Genomic DNA, 20459 nt, shown 5'->3' with positions numbered 1-20459 from the left:
GGCGAGGGATGTGCTGGCCGCAGCTTCCCGCCGCCCCCATTGGCCCGGGACGGCGAACCATGGCCAGTGGGGGCCGCGATCGGCCGAACCTGCTGCGTCAGCAGGTAAATAAACTGGCCCGGCCCGCCAGGGTGCTTACCCTGGTGAGCCGCGTGCCAGAGGTTGCCGACCCCTGACCTAGAGGTTAGACAGACGCTGTCCCCATTTTCAAACTTATGAGCCATGCAGCCATCCCCTTCTTTCCTGGCCTATCTTGAAACAAAAATATCCTTTTTCTGTCCCAGCAAGTCCTTTATTCTTAAAATTCAGCTCTTCAATTAACTCTATTTTTAACATAGAGCTTTCTTGAACAAACACTGCCTCTCTTCTGTTTTAGTTTGACCTCCCACAATGGCTAAACCTCACTAAGCCTCCTCTGTCTGAACGTACCCGGCTTCTGGAGTCCATTCACTTGGCACTCAGCGCCTGTGGCCTTGAGCCTGAAGAAGACATTTTGATGCCATTTAATATTTTCTGCAAGCACTGGACATATCTCCTTCAGTACCAGTTCCCTGACCATTACAGTGACTTTCTAAGACTGCTCATGCAAAGTGAGTATCTGAGTCAACCAGGGCAAGCCTCAGATTAATTTTAAAATAACTACATTGAACTGTACTAGACTGCTTCAATATTTAAACTCCTAAAATTTGGACTGGGGTATGGAGAGGGATTGCAATACAGTTAAACCACCACAAATACAGTATGATTTCAAAGTTGTCACAGTTTAGTAAATACAGAATTGTGTGTATATTTTCTGCTAATTGTATGTTAGCTGTACTAAAAAGCTACATTTTTCTTCATATCAAGATCCACAGATCTGGGGTGATAGATTTTCAGCCTGCATTGCTGCAGGGAGGTGTAGAGCTCAGCTTTCTCTCACTGGCAAAGCTGGAGTGTCTCATATCAATGAGCCATTTTGCCATCAGTCATGTTACAACATATTTTTGAGACACTTTTGACTAGCCTTGGCAGTTAAAACACTGGAATTTTGGAACCCTGGGTTTGATTCTCAGCTTTGCCACACATGTCCAGTGTGACTGGGGGAATTCCTTGATTTCGCTATTCCTCAATTCCCCCATCTGTAAAATGGGGTTACAATACTCCTTTTCTTTCACCCGTTGTCTTGTTTGTTAGGTTGTAAACTCTTGGAGGCATTATCTGTCTCATGCTATGTCTGCATAGTGCCCCTACTGCAGCGGGGCCTTGATCTTAGTTGAGGCCCTGTAAGCTGTAATAAAAATAACACTAAATCTGAACATTAAAATATCCACATCTGGGGAATAGCTTTAATATCCTAAGATTCAAGCCACCATCTCTCACATAGTTTTGTCATCGGCTATACATGTCAATCTAATGGCAGGCTCCTATGGCTAATATTAGGAAAGAGGAATTAAAGTTATCATTATGATTTTAATGTACTTTTCCTAAATAAAAAACACAACCCCCATTCTTTTTGTCCTAAGGTTCTTCAGAGCAGCTCCTTAGCCCTGACTGTTGGAAGGCATTGCTTAAAACTTTGGGTTGCTGTACCTCAGAAACTGAACGAAGGAGCAAGGGTGACGCCACTAAAAGTCCAGTACTGCGAAACTCTGCAAAAATCCTTCTGTCTGCAGAACAGGTGGGAAGCTTTCTAGCTGATCACTTAAGTTTACTGTAATTCTCAGCTGAAATCGGTATCCACCATTGAACAGCCACATAGCTCTGTAACACTTTCCCCCCCCCGAATTTGTATCCTCCTTGGTTGATTCAGAGCTCTCCACTCTCTGCAGGTCACAGAGACAATAGAATGGCTTTGCAAGTCTTTCTGCAAGCTACGGTTAGCTTCACTGGATTTCAGGAGCTTTGGCCTGTTTTCAAAGTGGAGTCCCTACATGACTGAAGTGAAGACGTTGCTGGAGTACCTCGTGAAACGGCTTATTGATTCTGAGGTGGTCAGTTTAGCACAGGAACCAGTTGGCAGCAGCAGAATTCTAGCAGGTAATGTGCATAAAAGCAAATTATTTAAAGAGAGAAGTTGAATATCCACAATCTAGTGGGTTAAGATCTCCTATTGAAGACCTTTGCGCTTGCAAATACAGAAGGGGGCCCAGCCTTATAAAGATCTCAGCTGTTGCTTATGAGCTGTGAAATCATTTAGCTTAACTTCTAAGGAGTTTAGGATCTCCCCAGAGCTGAGGCTCCATATGAGCCCAGTTATCAGGAGCTGCAGTCAGTGAACCCAGGGAACATAATCAACCCGCTCTTATCCAGAGTTCAGGAACTTCAGGTTGATCTGTATTTGGCATTTAAAAAAAAACAGGGCAGGATATTGTGGGAACACTTTGTCTTTAGTACTTCACCTTGCAGGCATGCTGTATAACTTCTTCCCTCTATGGTGATGGGAGAAATCTAGATTTACTGCTGAGAGTTGTGTGTCCTGGTGCCAGATTCTCTTCAGATGTATATGTGCTGCTTCCACTGTTTTCAGAGAAAGAAGTGTGGCATTGTGATTTGAACACAGGAGTGGGAACTAAACTCAGTTCTGACACAGACCCTTTTTGCCTTTAGCAAGTCCCTTCACTCTGGTGATTCAGTTTATAAAAATCATGTTAATATTTACCTGATAGGGGTTGTGAGATTTAATGAGGTAATGTTTGTGAAGCTATTGGGAAATATAAAGTATTAATTTATTTCTAATCTTCATTTGTCCATGATTGTCTGGTTTGTGCTTCTTTTGAAGGAAGAGGTTAAGATCTTTTATCCAGGTTTGGTGGCTGTGTGTAATTTGATTGCTACAAGTTATACTTGAGTAACAAAGCTGTTTTGTTTTTTTTTAGTGGTGCAGTCCTTGCATTCAACCATCACTGAGCTCTTTAAACCATGGATTCTGGTTTTAAATAAAGATGATGCCAGGTAAACACTAATGCAATTTAATTTTTCATAATTACATGAACTGTTGCTATTAAACAAAAGGGTATTTTTTTAAAGTAATGGTTTCATTATAATCCTCTGTTTAACCAGCAAGCCTGTTTATAATTTAAAGTCATGTCATTGATCAATTGTGGAACTAATCAATGAACTCATTAGAACACTGTTTTTTATCTTAATTTTTTTAAGGAATTGCACTTCACTAAGAAAATTACTTGGTCAGAGTCCTCTCACTCATTCCAGTCAGTGTTGTGTTTGACTTGAGTTTCAGATAAAACCTGAAAAGGCACCTAGCTTATCAGAAGTGTATTTTTAAAAAAAACAACACACAGTAAATGAATTACCTTAATCCCTGTCCTACACTTGCTTCATTCAGTCTTGGACCAATGGAAAAGTAGTACTGCCAGGCTGAGGCACCAGGGTCAGTACTGGGCGCTAATAACTTGCTACTGTCAGGACAAAAAATATCTTGCCATAGCAGGACAGTCCTTTCTGGACCTTGTACACTTCACCAACACTGGTGTGGAACCATAGATGATAAAAAGAAAAATATGGATGCTGGCAATTAGTACTGGACACAGATTAAAAAAGTGGCTTCCAGATTCCTCCCTTCAGCTTCCATAATACTCATGTCTTCCATGTTACTTTTCAGCATGAGTCTGCCCTAGCATTATACCTGCTGTGGGATGTGTGTTTTCACTTGGGGAAACAGTTCTCATGTTAGCAAATTAGGTGCGGTTTCCCTTTAAACCCCCAGTCTTCTTTAGCTGTGAATGTATCTCCCGCATATAATTGAAAAGTTGACTATTGCTGGCATATTCTGTAGCTTGGCACATGTGAAAGAGATCTGGGAATGTTGGCTCAGGTAACTAGATAATACTGTTGACCTCAAGGGTCGCTTTACTACAGTCCCATAATGTGTACCTGTTCCAAGCAAGGAACAGTGAATGTAAATGGTTGAGTCTGAATGGAGTGCGCACACCTGTAATATTCCCATCCAGAGACAAGGTAGGGTGGCTTGTGCAGATATTTCTGAATTACATAAATGTTTATTACCTATAATGGCTTGATAAATGCAGTGACACAACTTCATTGTTTGTGTTTTGAAGTAAACAGCAATGCTACCCCTGGTTGGAGAGTGACACTCCTGTAGCCTCAAGTATGGTACAGTTGTTCACAGATTGCATATTGGTTTTACACCAAACCTTTACAGGTGGGTGAAGTCCAGATTTATGCTCTTGTTGTTTCTATCCAGTTGCACTTTCTGCCCTAGCAGCTCAAACAGTGTTTTTGGTGGATGTGTTTGGTGGGTATGAATTTCTAGCCAAGCTTATGTCTGTCTTTCTGTTATAAGCACTGTCCTCTAACTCATTCATGAAATGAAAAGGGTTTTGGTGGCACGGACAAATAGGAAGCGTAGATTTTTAGAAATGTTAGAGAGAGCAAAGCAAAAAGTTCAGGCAAAGGGCCTGGAGAGGAGGAGAGGGAGATTTAAAACCAACCTCAAATATTTCTGGTTCCAATGGCAGATGCAGTTTGAAGAACTTCCTGTCTTGGTCCTGAATCATTAGGAGATATTCTCAAACAGATATTTGTGCATTCTTGAACCCCCCAGTAGAGGGCACTCGAGGTGTTGCAGTGCCCAGATCAGTTTTCTGAAATGTTCATTACTCATCTGAGAATTGGGAGGGTTCAGCATTAGTGGAGTGGTTCATGGGCAACATGTCATAAAAGTGGTAAAGCAAGAGGATTAACAGGGTAGTGAACTGGGTGTTGTCATTAGTTGAGGGCTGGGAGTGAGAAGGGCTTTGGGCAGTGTTTGAGCAATTAATCTTTCATGTTCTAGGATTCCGGGAAAGCCATTGGGGGTGAGAGAGGTCTTGGGTGTGGGCCATGGCCACTGGGCACATGCATACGAGTGCTGCTGGGCGTGAACTGTAATGCCGTGGTATTTTACAAGGATATCCCCATTACACAGCCAAGGAAGAGATGGCAACAGCTCTAGGCAAAATAGGGGTTTTGTTTATTTCAAAACTTCGTGTGTAACTACTGCTGATGGAGGGTGCCTGACTGACTGTCCTGAATACTCACCTCCTCCATTTGTCAACAGCGCACATGTACTGCTACTGCCCAGACTGTAACCTTCCTGTCATTAGCCTGCTAATGTGTCTCAACCCCTAACCGGGAGGGACAACCTAATCTCCAGGCTCATCCATTCTTAGATGTGGCTGTTGCGATTGCAAACAATGTTGCCATTTGTCATGGTGGTTTTTATATACATGTAAATGCTTGTCCACCAGCAATGGAACTGTCACCACTAATTCATATTACATAGGCCACTAAACAGGCACCACACGGTAATAACTTGGGGTGGCTGAGCTGAATTCAGACTGGTGACAGTAGAAATGAAAGAAAAATATGTTGACAGTTTCCAAATTCTTTAAAAAGAACAGGAGTACTTGTGGCACCTTAGAGACTAACAAATTTATTTGAGCATAAGCATAAGCTTTCGTGGGCTACAGCCCACTTCATCAGATGCACAGAATGGAACTTCTAGTAAGAAGATAGATAGATAGATAGATGTGTGTATGTGTGTGTGTGTGTGTATATGTATGTGTATATATATATATATATATATATATACACACACACATACAGAGAACATGAAAAGGTGGAAGTAGCCATACCAACTGTAAGAGGCTAATTAATTAAGATGAGCTATTATCAGTAGGAGGGGGGAAAAAACTTATAGTGGTAATCAATATGGCTCATTTTAGACAGTTGACAAGGTGTGAGGATACTTAACATGGGGAAATAGATTCGATATGTCATATTGAATCTATTTCCCCATGTTAAGTATCCTCACACCTTGTCAACTGTCTAAAATGGGCCATTTTGATTATCACTACAAAAGTTTTTTTTTTCTTTTCTTCTGCTGATAATAGCTTATCTTAATTAATTAGCCTCTTACAGTTGGTATGGCTACTTCCACCTTTTCATGTTCTCTGTATGTATGTATATCTTCTTACTATAAGTTCCATTCTATCCATCTGATGAAGTGGGCTGTAGCCCACGAAAGTTTATGCTCAAATAAATTTGTTAGTCTCTAAGGTGCCAAAAGTACTCCTGTTCTTTTTGGGGATACAGACTAACACGGCTACCACTCTGAAACCTGTCAAATTCTTTAACAGTTTTGAAAGGATGCACAGAACCAGTTCACTACTTACAGAAAGAAGTGGATTATAAACAGGGATCCTAGTTTTCCATGATAAAAACCCCAAAGTTTTCTGATAAGAAAAACATAAAAATCTGTGTTTTTCTGCGATTAAAATGAATGCTGAACTTTAGTTTCCCTAGCCACAATATATATAGGTATCAGTTGAATACAATGTTTTATTGATCTATTTACAGTTGTAAAACTTTGGCATGATCCACGCACGGTGCATTGTTTCTTTACTGTTGTGGATGGCCCTGCTGTTTCAGCCTCTTGTTTTTGTTTCTTTTCATTCAGTTTAGCGCTTTCCATGTGTTCTACCACTTTCTGCCTTCGAATGTAATCTACAGCCTTGCTGCATGCAGTGCAGAACAACACATTACCATCAACATGAAATTCCTCCTTGCCAAACTCAGTGACATGGTCTTAAGGGGTGATTTTTCTAAAGTTTTGGGCATTTTTTCAAAACTTTAATTACTCACATCTGGAGGCTGAAGTGAAATTTGAGATGCATTAAAACACAAATCCCTACATGCCATTGAGTAACCTCTCTACGCCTGAAGCAGTTTATTGGAGTATGTTTAGCTAGGTAAACTTAAAGCGCATTCAGAAATCAACCACAAGAGGGGGAGGTTGTGCGCATTGAATAAGTGACACTGGTACTTTCAGTAAAATTTAGTTAATATGGTTTTATTTGTTCACAAAATGTAAAAACTAAAGATTCTCTTTAAAAATGCAAATTCCACGTTTTTCCGTGGCAAACGGATTTCTAGGATCCCTGATTACAACTCTTATTGTCCAATTAACTTTTTCAGAGTGAGCGATGTTCAGTAGAAGAAGCGCTTGAGTTATAGATTGAAACAAACAAAGCTTAGAAAATGTCCTTGTTCTTTGAATGTTCTGTCCATGGAAGAACTTGTAGTGAGTGTGTCCCCCCTTTATACTCAGATTTGTCCGTGTTTGGCTTGGTTTCCCTGGAGTTGTGTTTTAAATGGGCTGTTTCCTTTTAATCTAGATAAGTTGTTGCCAGGCCACCGTGGGGCTCTCTGGTTACATCTGATGCATTATTGTGACTCATGCACAGCCCCCAAAATGCCAGAATTCATTCTCTATACTTTCCATGCTGAATTCAGCAGACTTCCATGGAGAGAGATGCACCCAGATCAGATGCTCATGGAAGAATTCTTTAAAGTAAGCACCTAATGCGTATTGAAATAAAACCATTTATACTTTAGTTAATTCCGTCTTTGAAATTAAATGGATGCCTGTTTCAGTTTATTTAGCCAAAGAGTACATCAATTAGGTTTATTGCAGAATCTGAGGGTTGCTATTACAATATATTATTTATAATTATTAGTACTATAATAATTTATCAGTACGATACTACTACTGTGGGATTCAGTTACATTGATGTATGGCCCTCAGTGGTACTATCTGAGCTTATGGTATCTGAGCATCGGAGTCTGAAAACATCCACTCAATGTGCAGCGGCAGTCAAAAAAGCAAACAGACTGTTTGGAATCATTAAGAAAAGGATAGGTAATAAGACAAAGAAAATATCATATTGCCTCTATATAAATCCATGATGCGCCCACATCTTGAATATTGCATGCAGATGTGGTCTCCCCATCTCAAAAGAGATTATTGGAATGAGAAAAGGTTCAGAAAAGGGCAACAAAAATGATTAGGGATATGGAACAGCTGCCATATGAGGAGAGATTAATAAGACTGGGACTTTTCAGCTTGGAAAAGAGACGACTAAGGGGGGCTATGATAGAGGTCTATAAAATCATGACTGATGTGGAGAAAGTAAATAAGGAAGTGTTATTTACTCCTTCTCATAACACAAGAACTAGGCATCACCAAATGAAATTAATAGGCAGCAGGTTTAAAACAAACAGAAATATTTTTTCACACAATGCACAGTCTACCTGTGGAACTCCTTGCCAGAAGATGTTGTGAAGGCCAAGACTATAACAGGGTTCAAAAAAGAACTATATAAGTTCATGGAGGGTAGGTCCATCAATGGCTATTAGCCAGGATGGGCAGGAATGGTGTCCCTAGCTTCTGTTTGCTGGAAGCTGGAAATGGCGACAGGGGATGTATCACTTGTTGATTACCTGTTCTGTTCATTCCCCCTGGGGCACCTGGCATTGGCCACTGTTGGAATACAGGATACTGGGCTAGATGGACCTTTGGTCTGACCCAGTATGGCCTTTCTTATGTTCTTATCCTCAACCTCCTTGTGAGGTAGGGCAGTGCTATTATCCCCATTTTACAGGTGAGAAACTGGAAAACGTAGTGACTTGCACAAGATGACACAGGATGTGCGTGGTGGATCAGCAATTGAGCCCAGTTCTCCCATGGCCCAGGCTAGTGCTCCAGCCACTGAATCACTTCCTTTCCTTTAATATAGGCACTACCACAATGCAAATAAATAATAAGTCCTACTCATGAACCAGGGCCTCATCGTGCTAGGCATTGTACAAACACAGAACAAGCTTACATTCTACCTACAAGACACGAGACAATGGGAGGATACAACAGAAAGACAGGGAGCACATGGGCAGCTGGGCAGCATGATGGGCAGTGGCCACACCATACCAGCTGCCTAGCCATTGTCACCATGCAGTGAGGTATTAAACTTTCTAAGAATGATTTTGTCAGCTTGGCTTTAGGCTTTCAGGCATTTGCATCGAGGACAGCTTATAAATGAATTTCTAGACAAGTCATGAACTTGAGAAAGAATATTAATCAAATTAGTGTTCGTTTTGGTAATGTACTGAACGTTTCCCCAAAAGTTGACTCTCGAGCACTTTGGGTTTATAATGCATAATTAACATGACTTTGGAAAATAAGTATCAATATATAGACAATGTGTGAAGTATCAATCAGTGGATTATAAACCAATTTTATGCTAACTAAAATGATGATCACCATACTTCCATTTTCTAGTTGACTGCTTCTGATTTGCACCCTAAAATTGTATTACAGATAGTGTTGGAACTCCAGAATCTTTCTTCCAAGGCCTTTACTGCCTTCCTGTCGGTGTTGCATTGTCCCTGCACGTCTAAAATTGTTACAGAATTTTTTGATCTTCCCCAAAGAGAGAAAATCCAGTTGCAATTTTGCAACTGAAAGTCCACAATAGCCTGAATATTGCCTCTGCATTTGAAATAGTCTGAATTTGGTGGCCTTCTGGACATACTGCAAAAGACATTTCTTTGACTGGGGTTTTGGGAGGGCTGAGGGTTATACTTCCTTGATGATGAAGGGGTAGAAGGGAATTCTTGTAGATGACTGGCTGACTTGAGGTCCTGTTGAATGGCTTATTTAAAGGTGCGGAGATTGAATTGCTTTATTAATGATGCTAGGGTGCCTAAAGCTACGGACAGTGTCTTTTGAGTTATTTAAATCTAAATAAATAAAATAAAGGTGCCTGTCTGTTTTCTCCTAGGTTGAAAGAGGCAGCCCGAAGAGTTGTTTCATTTTCTTGGGTTCTGTTTTATGTGACGTAAACTGGGTCAGCGTCCTGTCTGATGCCTGGAATCCCAAGCCCCGTCCTGAAACGCACAGTATGATTGTCTGCTTGCTCTGTATGGTGGTTCTGTTGGCAAAGGAGGAGCAGCTTATAAGCAAAGAGGTAATTTTGAAAAGGTTCAGAGATGGATCAGATTGCCTTGGGTTTGTCACAAACTTAGACATCTTAGCATTCTAAGCTTTGTTTATGTGCTACGGGGACCTATGCAGATGACATATGGGGAGATGGCAATTGGAAGCCACCATATTCATGGTTGAGGCCAGACTGTGTGTCTGATAGGCTGACAGAGTGGTCTATCAGGTTTACGGAAATATACCTTGCATCCATTAATCTCTGTTAATTGCCATTACCAAGCAAGCAAGTGTACCATATCTAAACCCTGCCTGAGCTGCAGCACACTGGTAAAAGAAATTCCTTGAACTGTGTCCAAACCTGGATCCATTGGGTCTGTCTATCTTAGATATGTATGTCACGTTGTCTGGAGTGGCTCTCAACTGTGAGTGCCCGCCTCAGGGCAAACTGTCAAAAAACAGGACAGACTGCCCAATCTGCTGGTGTTTTCTATAATTAGATTTCACCACAACCCACTGACAAATGGGAACTCCTGGATCACGACACTAGTCTTACCCTGGAGTCACAGACAGTCTCTTCAGACTGTCCAGTGTGTCTTGCCTCCCAGACAAACTGAACTTTGTGATAAAAGGTCGCTCAGGCCAAAAATCACACCACATCAGGTTGCTCCCAGTCCCAAAGGACCAGTCACTTAGCCCAGATCAACTGGTACTCTAGATCTTACACCAAAGACAATGCTGGTAGCCAATTTCTATAGTAAACTAAGCACACTTTTATTGAAAGGTTAAAACAGGTAAAATATAAGTACAGGTGAGTAATTCCAAATGGTGGCAGTGATGTAATAAACTGCCAGTTTCCCCGAAAATCTTTTCAGGGTACCCAGATGATTTCTGGGGATCTCTACTTTTGCATCTGGTACACTTCCCTGTAAGAGTCCAAACAGTCCAGAGATGAAGGCGCTTTCCTTGAATCCAGACTTACAGCTTCTTCTCACAGACAACAATTGACAGTGACGCTACCCAGCGTGGGCTTTTCCTTTGATGTCTGGCAGTGAGGAATGCATTTTGTGTCTATTTGACCTCAGGTCATCACACACACTGACCATGTGCTTTGAAATTAGCCTTTTTACTGATAAAGCTCTTCATTTGCATTTCACATAGCTTTAGTTACAGGTGTATTTGTTATGTAAATGTTTGCCATAACATTATAACTGGACACAAATGATTGAAAACTATGCAAGTAATGACCCATTCATTTTCATTATGTTTAAACACCCAATACATTCAGACATTTAACAATCGCTTTGATCTATGCTAATACACAAGTGAATTGACCTGGCTCTGACCTCAGCTGGCATCTCGTCTGGTCACAACATATCTGGTTCCCTTTAGCATATCTAAGCATCTCACCACTGTACTGTATTTATCCTCTCAACACGCAGGGAAGTGCTATAATCCCCATTTTACAGATGAGCAACTGAGGCACAAAGATCATACAGGAAGTGTTTAGTGGAACAGGGACTTATAGCCAGGTTACCCAAGTCCCAGCGTAGTGTTCTAAACACTGGACCATCTCTCTCTTTTGAGGTAGCTTTCTAGTGCCCACAGTGGGACATCTTCATGTGAGGAGCCTGATTTACCCTGGTGGATTAATAAAATTATTGCTTCACCCTGATCCCCATGGCCTTTGTAAATAAGAACATTTCACTGGGCCTTTCTGTGAGAATAAGGACTGAAAATACCCTTAGCTATGTTGTTTCAGTTTAATTCAGACTGGACTTTTATACTGTGTTGTGTGAATGTGACATGATGACCTCTCTGTGAATTGAATTTTACAGTTTTTAATGTACACCTCTACCCTGATATAACGCTGTCCTCAGGAGCCAAAAAATCATATTGCGTTATAGGTGAAACCGCGTTGTATCGAACTTGCTTTGATCCACTGGAGTGCGCAGCCCCGCCCCCCCGGAGCACTGCTTTACCGCATTATTTCCGAATTCATGTTATATCGAGTCGCGTTATATCGAGGTAGAGGTGTATATGCGTCCAGAGCTTGAGGGAGACGGGAGACATGTTCGATGAATCCAGATAGATATATCTGGTTCCAAGCCTTTCTAATGAGGAGTCAGCCCTCTACAAGGAGGCAGGCTGCTGTATTCTCTCAAGCAGAAGTGTGCTACTCTTAAATGTAATAAACAGCTGTACTGCAGGGAGGGCTAAGAGATTTTAGTGTGTAGTAATATTTTGTTTATTGCTTAAGTGGAAGTTGTTCTATCATAGGAAGTGGTTGTAAGAAGCAGTGATCTAGCTGCAACTGAGCCTCCAGTGACTTTTTAGGGGTTGTAAAAAACCAAATAAACACGCTTGTCCCCACCACTGAGTCTTTATCTCACTCTTCCAGGTGATTCTTCCCCAACAGCCATGAAGGGTAGAGAGGCTACCCTTCTCCCCCATATAAAAATCTATAGGAGCTCTTTTCATTTTCCTGTATGATATTTAAGTACAATTAGCTTGAACTGCTGCTGGTCCTAATGCAGCCCACATCTGTATCTATCCCCGGTTGACCTAGGGCTGTTCAAAACTGGAAAACAATAAAACTTGGTGCAGGAACCCTGACATAATTGCCAAGGAGCATAAAACAATCCACATGGAAACATCTATCATCCTGTTACACCCAAATACACTCTGATTCTGTACTTTTATTGCATGATATAAGCAAATTGAATCAGTCATCAGCATTCTTTACATTTCTGGAATATTATTTATAGCCTCAGCCATATAGCTGCTTCTACAAACATTTATTTCTTAACATAAAACTCTCCCTTCCCTTCTGAACGTACACATGGAGATGCTATGTAACTATAGCAGCAGGTCAGGGTGATGTAGCATTCCTAAGGCCTGATTCATCTCTATGCCAGCTTGACATTGGCTGTGACTCCTCACTGGGCAGAGATTGCAGCACAATCTGCACATTTTTATAACCAGCTGCCTCTGGCTGAGTTTATTCCACTTGTAAACACCCCCCCCCCCCCCCGGTGTGGATGGAGGTATCCTAGTCTCGGACAGCACCTGAGTTCCACTTTATGGTTGCATTTAAATATTTGTTCAATAGAGAGAATAAATGCATTAAACACAAAGAGAAGCATTTAGCAAAAGTGGGTTTTAAAGATTCATTACAAAGGTCAAAGATGGAAATCAGTAAAGTTTACATAAAATTAGCTATGGCTCACTTCATAGGTCCCAAATTCCCCCTGTGGTGGCATGGTGAGTCTCCCAAAAATTCTTTGTTTGCACAGAGCCTAGCACAATAGGGTGCTGGTCCATGACAGGGGCTCCTAAATTATTAACAATAATAATCAGCTTCTGTTTCAGTTCCTTTGATGCATTGTGTTTGAAGGAGGTATGATGTAGTTCTCCATCCTAGCCTCTAATCCGCAATCGCCATTGTATTTTCCAACTTATTCAAATGACTGGAGTTCAGTATCCCAGGCGACACACTCCTTTCCACAAGTACTCCTGTTCTTTTTGCGGGTACAGACTAACATGGCTGCTACTCTGAAACCTGTCATTATGCAAGGCACTAAATTTAGCTGTATGGAGTGGAAATCCATCAACTTCATGAAAAAACTCGTACAGATACAGACAGACATCATCTTCCTTTCCAAACAGATGGCCTCTTAGAGTTGGTATGGCAACTTCCACCTTTTCATGTTCTCTGTATGTCTGTATATCTTCTTACTATATGTTCCATTCTATGCATCTGATGAAGTGGGCTGTACCCCCACGAAAGCTTATGCTCAAATAAATTCGTTAGTCTCTAAGGTGCCACAAGTACTCCTGTTCTTTTTGCGGATACAGACTAACACGGCTGCTACTCTGAAACCTTCCACTCCTTTCAGTGACCTTCTAGATATTTTGTCATTTCAAAGATCTTCCTTAAACTTCTAAAGATACACTTGTGTATAATGTGTGAGCCACCCAAAAAGATTTTTCCCCTACCTCCAGGGGGCTTGGTGTACAACACTTTAGAGCGAGGTTCATTAGCATCTTAACTCTTTTCTTCCCTTAGAACGTTCCTGTGACTTCTTTACCTGAATGACAAGTTCTGATTTGAGTCCTTTTTTCCTGAGAGTGTCCTAAAATGGACCCAGCGTGGCTGAATTGTTATATCTTTATTAAAATTATAATTGTAACATTCTTGTCAATCTGATTTCATTTGGGTTATTTCCAGGTCATTAGGGTACTCGATTTTACCGAGTTAACTGCAATTGAGAAACATAGGAATATTCAATCATTCTGTTTTATAAGTAAATTCACAATGAACTAACTTGGTTAAGTTCCAGTGTATTAGGAGAACCTTTGTGGCTGCAGCTTTCTTGTAGTGGAATGTTTTTGGAACTCCTTAGATGTGAGGAGGGAAAGAAGTTGAGATGAAGAGTGTGTGTGTGTGAGAATTGGAGGTATCATAGTGTAGTGGATAAAGCACTGGACCAAATGATGGGACACTTGGGTTCTGTTCCCACCTCGGCCACTGACATATGTTACCTGACCAGTGTGACCTTATGGAAGTCAGGTCATGTCTCTGTTTCTCCGTTTGCCCTCTTACGCTTTCCTATGTGTTTAGATTGAAGCTCTGTTTATGGCAAGGACCATCAGATTGTGCCAACACATTGATCTGCTAATTTTGATTGGGGCTGTCAGATGCCACTGCAATACCAATAGTACATACAAATGCAATGAGTATTATTTTAGCACAATGAACTATTAAAGCCACACTGCTAGCAGTCAGCTATTTGGTAGGTTTTTTATTACACTCTGTGCATCTCTAATCTAAACATTGTGGATTGATCTCTCCATTAGTTTCCAATATTTACTATTGTGACTGTTCATAAAAAGAGAATTTGTTTTTTTTTTTTTAATCTTCAGGAATCGCCACTGATTAACCTCCTTGGACAGACCAGCTCTCTTCCATGGCAACTTGTGCGCATTGAATCTTATAAAAGCATCATCAGCTACTTTAGAAGCCACTATCCTCCTTCCATCATCCTAGCCAAGGATTCTGCAGCTGAACTGATAGTGAAACTCTTAAAAGTTTCGGCAGGCTTTGGTGCTTCTTCCGATAGTCATGTGCATCTTGTAAGTATGATTGGCAGTTCCTCTGGACTGTTCTTGATCATCTTCTAGTTGTCTTGTTGAGGTTGGGATGTGTTGTGTGGTCATATGGACCATGAGAATAGAGCTAAGTGTGCCAACTTTTTTAAATTTTAATAGGACGCAACACTAAAATGCCAAGCATACATTCACCAGGTGGTTCAGTTTCTCAGCACCCTGGAACAAAATGGAAAAATAACCCTTTCGGTACTGGAACAAGAAATGTCAAAGCTCTTAGACGATATTGTCATCTTTAACCCTCCAGGTTGGTTCTAAGGAAATGCCATGTTTTTTACAGTTGTCAAGACATATTTATAGAGTTAGGCTAGTTACAGATACAGAGACTTTTTTGAACTATTTCATGCATTTAAAATACATGCGATATTTCTGAGATGGGCTTTGGACCTCTGAGGATTTATTGACTATGTAATGAATGTCCCTTGGAAAGTACCTTGGTTTTGAAGAACACATATGCCCTCTCACACAGCTGAAGGGGAGAGAATGCCCTCTCACACTCATCAGCCCAAAGAAAGAAGGTTCTTGGGTGTAGGTGGTTTGGAATGGGTGGTGGAAGAGCCCGCCTTTTAGCAGCTGAATAGCATGTTGTCATGTATCAGATTTATCAAACACTTGCTAGTTAGAAGCTGATGGGGGGGAAAAATGGTGCAGCTCCCTTAGCAGCATCCAATGATAGCACATTCCCACTTCACAGCAGCTGGGGTGGGGAGGGCTGGACTTCTCACAAGAGCATTGCCCCAGGTCCTTGCTCAGATGGAATTCTCTCTTTTCTTGTCATCCTTTGGTTCATTAGGTGTCTGGTAAATTTTTTTTACAGCCGGGTCTAAGTGGCTGTGGCCTTGGGGAAGTCATTTAACTTCTTAGCCTCAGTTTCACCATTTGAACTATGGTGCCAGTAATACTTCCTTGCAGCGGGCTGTGAGGATTAACGAGTTAGTTGTTCAGTTTATAAAAATAGTATTAAAATACTTAATTTCCATTTAGTAATGTAAATTGTTGAATTAAATTGTGAAAAGTGCTATCTTTAGATAAGGATTATAAGAACTAAGCATTATAGTGACATGTTTAAATTGCTTTAAAGAAAATTGTTAGAAGTGGTTGCTATTTAAAGGGTCCCTATGAAATAGAATAGGCACTATGAAAAGAGATTCAGGGTCTGAATATGAAGCAAGGGGTTCAGATGCTTAGACTGGCAAGGTTATCTGGATAATCTAGTATTTTGGGAAATGCTGTGGGACTGCTAAAATCTCTAGGACTCCTCTGGTCATATTTGAAGTGATCAAACAGCTATAAGTTGTTCATTAACTTTATTTTACAACCAAGTTGTGTTGAGTGGGAGCCCAGTAAATGTCCCCTGTCCCCCCCACTTAAATAATAGTAGCACCTAGATGCCCCAGCTGAGATCAGGACTCTGTTGTGTGAGGCACTGTACAAATAATCGTTATAGTGCCTTGCCTGAAGTGTCTAATTCGGCAAGACAAAGTGGATTCTTAGGAAGGATTATCCTCTACTTTTTATAGATGTAGAACTGAGGCACATAGTGAATAAGTGACTTTTTCAAGGACATACAGGAAGACTATTGCAGTGACAAGAATTGAACCCAGATCTCCTGAGTCCCAGTCCAGTGCCTTAAACACAGGACCATCCCTCCTCCCTTCTTTATTTTTTATTTTCACACCTGACTTATTCTTACTGGTATTTTTGTGTTTGACTTTCAGATATGGATATGCAAACTCGTCATATGGCTCTCAGTAGTCTCTTTTCAGAAGCACTGATGATGATGAATAATGCTAGCATCACAACAGCAGAGTCGCTACGGGGTAGTTTACAAAACTGGATCAACACCAAAGTGCATGGCCTGCTAGTGATGCCCCTGCTAACAGCAGCATGCCAGAGCCTGGCCTCGGTCAGACATATGGCAGAGACTACGGAAGCTTGTATTACAGCTTACTTTAATGAAGGTAAGAGAGAACCTCTCATTCTGTCACTTATGCCAAGTTCTGAGCTAACATTAAAGATCACCCTTGAAATGTCCACTAATTTATTGCTAGGTTGGAGCTCCTTGTAGCCTCAGGCCACTCAGTAATAGCTTTAACTTGGTTTTAATTTCATAATCAGACCGTCTTTCCTGAAGTACGTTGTTGATGTTACTTAATGTGCTTCGTGTGTGTATCTGCAGTAATATCTATACAGAGTCAAGTAGGTTATGGACAGTGTTGTTGCTTATTTTTGAATTTCTTTGGTTGTCTGTTTTACAGTCTTAATGTAATGATTTCTTAGAATTGTTTCCATCCACACATCACTTTCTGATACTGTCTGGCTTTGCCTGATGGCTATTCTCTTTCTAGCTGAGGGGACCTAAATGACTCTTCCTATTTATTCTAGTCCATCCTTTTATGGAAAAGTCGTACGGAATTTAATAGAAAAGGATAGTTTTTCTATAAAACTTTTTAAAAACAGTCCTGTCGAATTTAATACAAATTGTATGTTGTTTGGTAGAATTCTGTGGGATGGTTATAAGAAACCTTGTAGAGAGGATCATGTTCTCTCTCAAATTGTGTAGGTTTTTGGAGTGATGTCTATGGAACTATATATCTATTTCTGCCCCAGTCAATTCTGTAAGATTTTAGCCCACCCAAGGGAGGTGTTTGAAGTCCTGTCACTGGGACTTATAAAATTAATACTGCTGTAATACCTGCAAATGTACTTGCTTACATGGAGATAGCCTAATAGGTCTTTTCCATCTTTAACCTCCATGATTCCCTGACAAGCTGATGATTTGGAAAATAGCTGCCAAAGTATGAATTATTTAATTTAAAGGAACATAATCAAGTAGGTTAGGTCTAAAGCTTTACCCTGTCCTAAAACTGTTTTAACGAACACGTCCCGTCCTTTCTGTATTCTCTTCTCTCACTTTGTTTTAAGAATTTCCTCTCAACCAGGATTTAGGCTGGGGCCCTATACTCGCCTCCCTTCAAGTTCCTGAACTCACAATGGAAGAATTTCTGCAGGAATGTTTATCCTTGGGAAGCTACCTGACCCTTTATGTCTACATGCTGCAGCGTTTAAACACTGAGCAGACTCTGACCAATGAAATGAAAATGCTGCTAACTCTTGGCAAATGGCTAGAGCAAGTGTATCCAAGGTATTTAAAGTTTGATTCAATACAGTCGTTCGGTCTGGTATAGGAGTATACTCCAGGCTTTCTAATCCCAGCTCTGCCACTGTTTCTTGAGCAAGTCCTCTTGGCCTACATTTTCAGGTATCTACTAATTTGGAATATGGTACATTCTCAGTGTTCAATTGGAGATGCTAGGGGCCTGATTTTTTTATAAGGTGCTGAAGCTAATGTGGGATGCTCAACTTTGGGGGGAAAAATTCAGGACCGAGTATTTCCAACTAGGCACCCAGTATTGGTGGGCACTTTTTGAAAATGGAGGTCTTGATGTCCCTGCATCCCTGTAAAACACAGGTAAACCAAACAGGAAGGAGCGTGGTGAGAATTGAGTGTTGTTAGTAAAGAGCTTTGAAGCTGTAAAGTGCTATGGTACTGTAAGTACTAAGTATTTATTAAAATACAAATAGTGCTGGTGTATAATGCACTAGTAAGTATTACATGCTGCTCAACAATTCTATCCAGAATGTAGCAAATCTGTTGGCTGGTAAATGTCTCTCCATTTCAGTGGCAATAGGGGCAAAATTTTCTTGATTAAAAAGCCTTGCTAGGAGAATGCATGCTCTCCTTTTTGCAGTTCAAATATCTTGGCCATCTGATGACTGTAGTACCCTCCAGCTCTATCCACTTGATTGCCAAAGTGGGGAAAGACAGCAATCTGCAAAAGGCTGTTTTGGTACCTTCTCCAATGCTAAACGCATGCTCCAAGATTGCTGCGTGGTTTTTTTGGTGGTAGGAGGACTGGACAGAAGTTATTGGAGTACAGTCTGATGCAGATCTCTCGTGCTGATGCTTTCTGTGGAATATCTGAGTTCATTAACCTTGGGTGTGACTTCAGGCCGTTTGGTTTTAAAACAGTCTTTAAAAATATCCACAGAGGAACTTGTGCTGTGTGCTTTGCTCAGCAGAAGCCTTCAGTGTTTCCACTGCTATACAATAAAGTGGAAAGTTTTAAAATCATGGTTAAAACAAAATCTGCTGCTCCTCAAGAGTATCAAATACCTGTAAACAAAGCCAAGATCAAAGAACAATGGGCCTGACTCACCAGTCTGTTATACCAGGTTTTATACCATTTATTAATACATTTAAGGGCTGAAGGAGTCATTGGGATAGTCTAGTTTGACCTTCTACATAATACTGGCCTTTGAACCTCCCCCTTTAATTTCTACATCAAGCCCATACTTTCTGGAATTCTACTTCATTGGAGTTATTCCAGCATAGAAACTAGTATATCTAAATGTCCTTCACAAACTTGTCAACTAAACACCTCACTGGGCTGGTGGGCAAAGGGACACTTCCCAGTGCCACAGGCTTACGAGATGTTGAAGGAGAAGGAAGATCAGTTTCTAAGCATTGTTCTTTCATCTACCAAAAGCTCAGTGAAGGAAGAGGCAAAGCTGTTTCTTTGGTGGCATAAAGCCCTGCAGTTATCCTTACTCCAAACGGAGCAGAATGACGCCATCCTGATTGAATCAGTCATCCGGATATTGCTCTCAATACAGGGCAGGCAGAATCAGCTGGCTGAGGAGAGGTTGATGTCCGGAATATTGGGTGTTATTGGTCTAGGCAAGAAATCTCCTTTGTCACCCAGGTAAGAATTTAGGAAGGAGCGCTCTGATTAAGAAAGCACGTATTTTGAAAATACTTGCTCAAATCCTATACACTTTATGAATGGATGGAACTAAGCTCTGAAGTTGGGTTAGGAATCCAAAGTTCCTGAAGGTTTGGGGGTGTTCTTGTTTTGGCCTGTTCTAGAGAAGCAATGGAGTTTGGGACCGCATTAAGATCTGAATGTAAACTTTCCCATAATTTGTGCTGGAAAGAGGGGAAGTTGGGAGTTCTGGTTTGGTGCCATCTCTAGTTATGTTTGCAGAGAGATCCATCAAAGAGAATACTTGCCTGGCTTTCTTTTACCTTGTCTCTAGCAGTCAACTGTCTTGCATGTCTTACATTACCAGCGTGTGTATATTCATGTTCCACTCTGCCTTTCCTATATTATCCTGTATGTGTTGGAAAACATGAGAGTGGTTCAAAGAAACACCGAAGTTTGCGTGTTAAGCAGTTTCCTTCCTGAAGAGGTGGATAGGGAGCTTGGTAATAAGAGAACAAAAAGAAATCCAACTGAAAAATGAAAGGGAATGTAATCCAAACCAGAAATATTTGTTTGGCCCTGATCCAGCAAAGCACTTAAGCACGAGCATAACTTTAAGCATGTGAGTGGTTTTTTTTGGGTGAAATCCTACCCCCATTGAAACCAATGGCTAAGGATACAATTCTGTCACAGAGGTCACGGATTCTGTGACTTTTTGGGACCTCCATGACTACTTCCAGGGCAGGGCTGGA

The 20459-nt window shown here is 40.9% G+C and overlaps 1 protein-coding gene across 2 annotated transcripts in view; it reads left to right on the top strand.

Moving 5' to 3' along the window:
• The window catches only part of EPG5 (ectopic P-granules autophagy protein 5 homolog), an 85665-nt gene that overhangs the window by 60485 nt on the left and 4721 nt on the right, over positions 1–20459 (top strand). Inside the window, exons 31-42 of one of the 2 annotated variants that reach the window (XM_026649300.2) lie at positions 377–590; positions 1503–1657; positions 1809–2016; positions 2856–2931; positions 4056–4159; positions 7176–7351; positions 9618–9803; positions 14699–14908; positions 15044–15188; positions 16660–16902; positions 17867–18086; positions 19492–19707. In XM_026649300.2, the coding sequence (XP_026505085.1) occupies positions 377–590; positions 1503–1657; positions 1809–2016; positions 2856–2931; positions 4056–4159; positions 7176–7351; positions 9618–9803; positions 14699–14908; positions 15044–15188; positions 16660–16902; positions 17867–18086; positions 19492–19707 (2153 nt within the window). Of the gene's footprint in view, positions 1–376; positions 591–1502; positions 1658–1808; positions 2017–2855; positions 2932–4055; positions 4160–7175; positions 7352–8576; positions 8644–9617; positions 9804–14698; positions 14909–15043; positions 15189–16659; positions 16903–17866; positions 18087–19491; positions 19708–20459 lie in introns of those variants that run through there. The other variant, XM_026649301.1, reaches the window with a different exon arrangement.

This window comes from Terrapene carolina, unplaced genomic scaffold (genome assembly GCF_002925995.2).
Source record: "Terrapene carolina triunguis isolate 2854851 unplaced genomic scaffold, T_m_triunguis-2.0 Scaffold69, whole genome shotgun sequence".
NCBI classification, from domain to species: domain Eukaryota; kingdom Metazoa; phylum Chordata; order Testudines; family Emydidae; genus Terrapene; species Terrapene triunguis.
The sequence above is the reverse complement of the archived record's forward strand: the minus strand, read 5'-3'. Positions and strand labels throughout refer to the sequence as shown.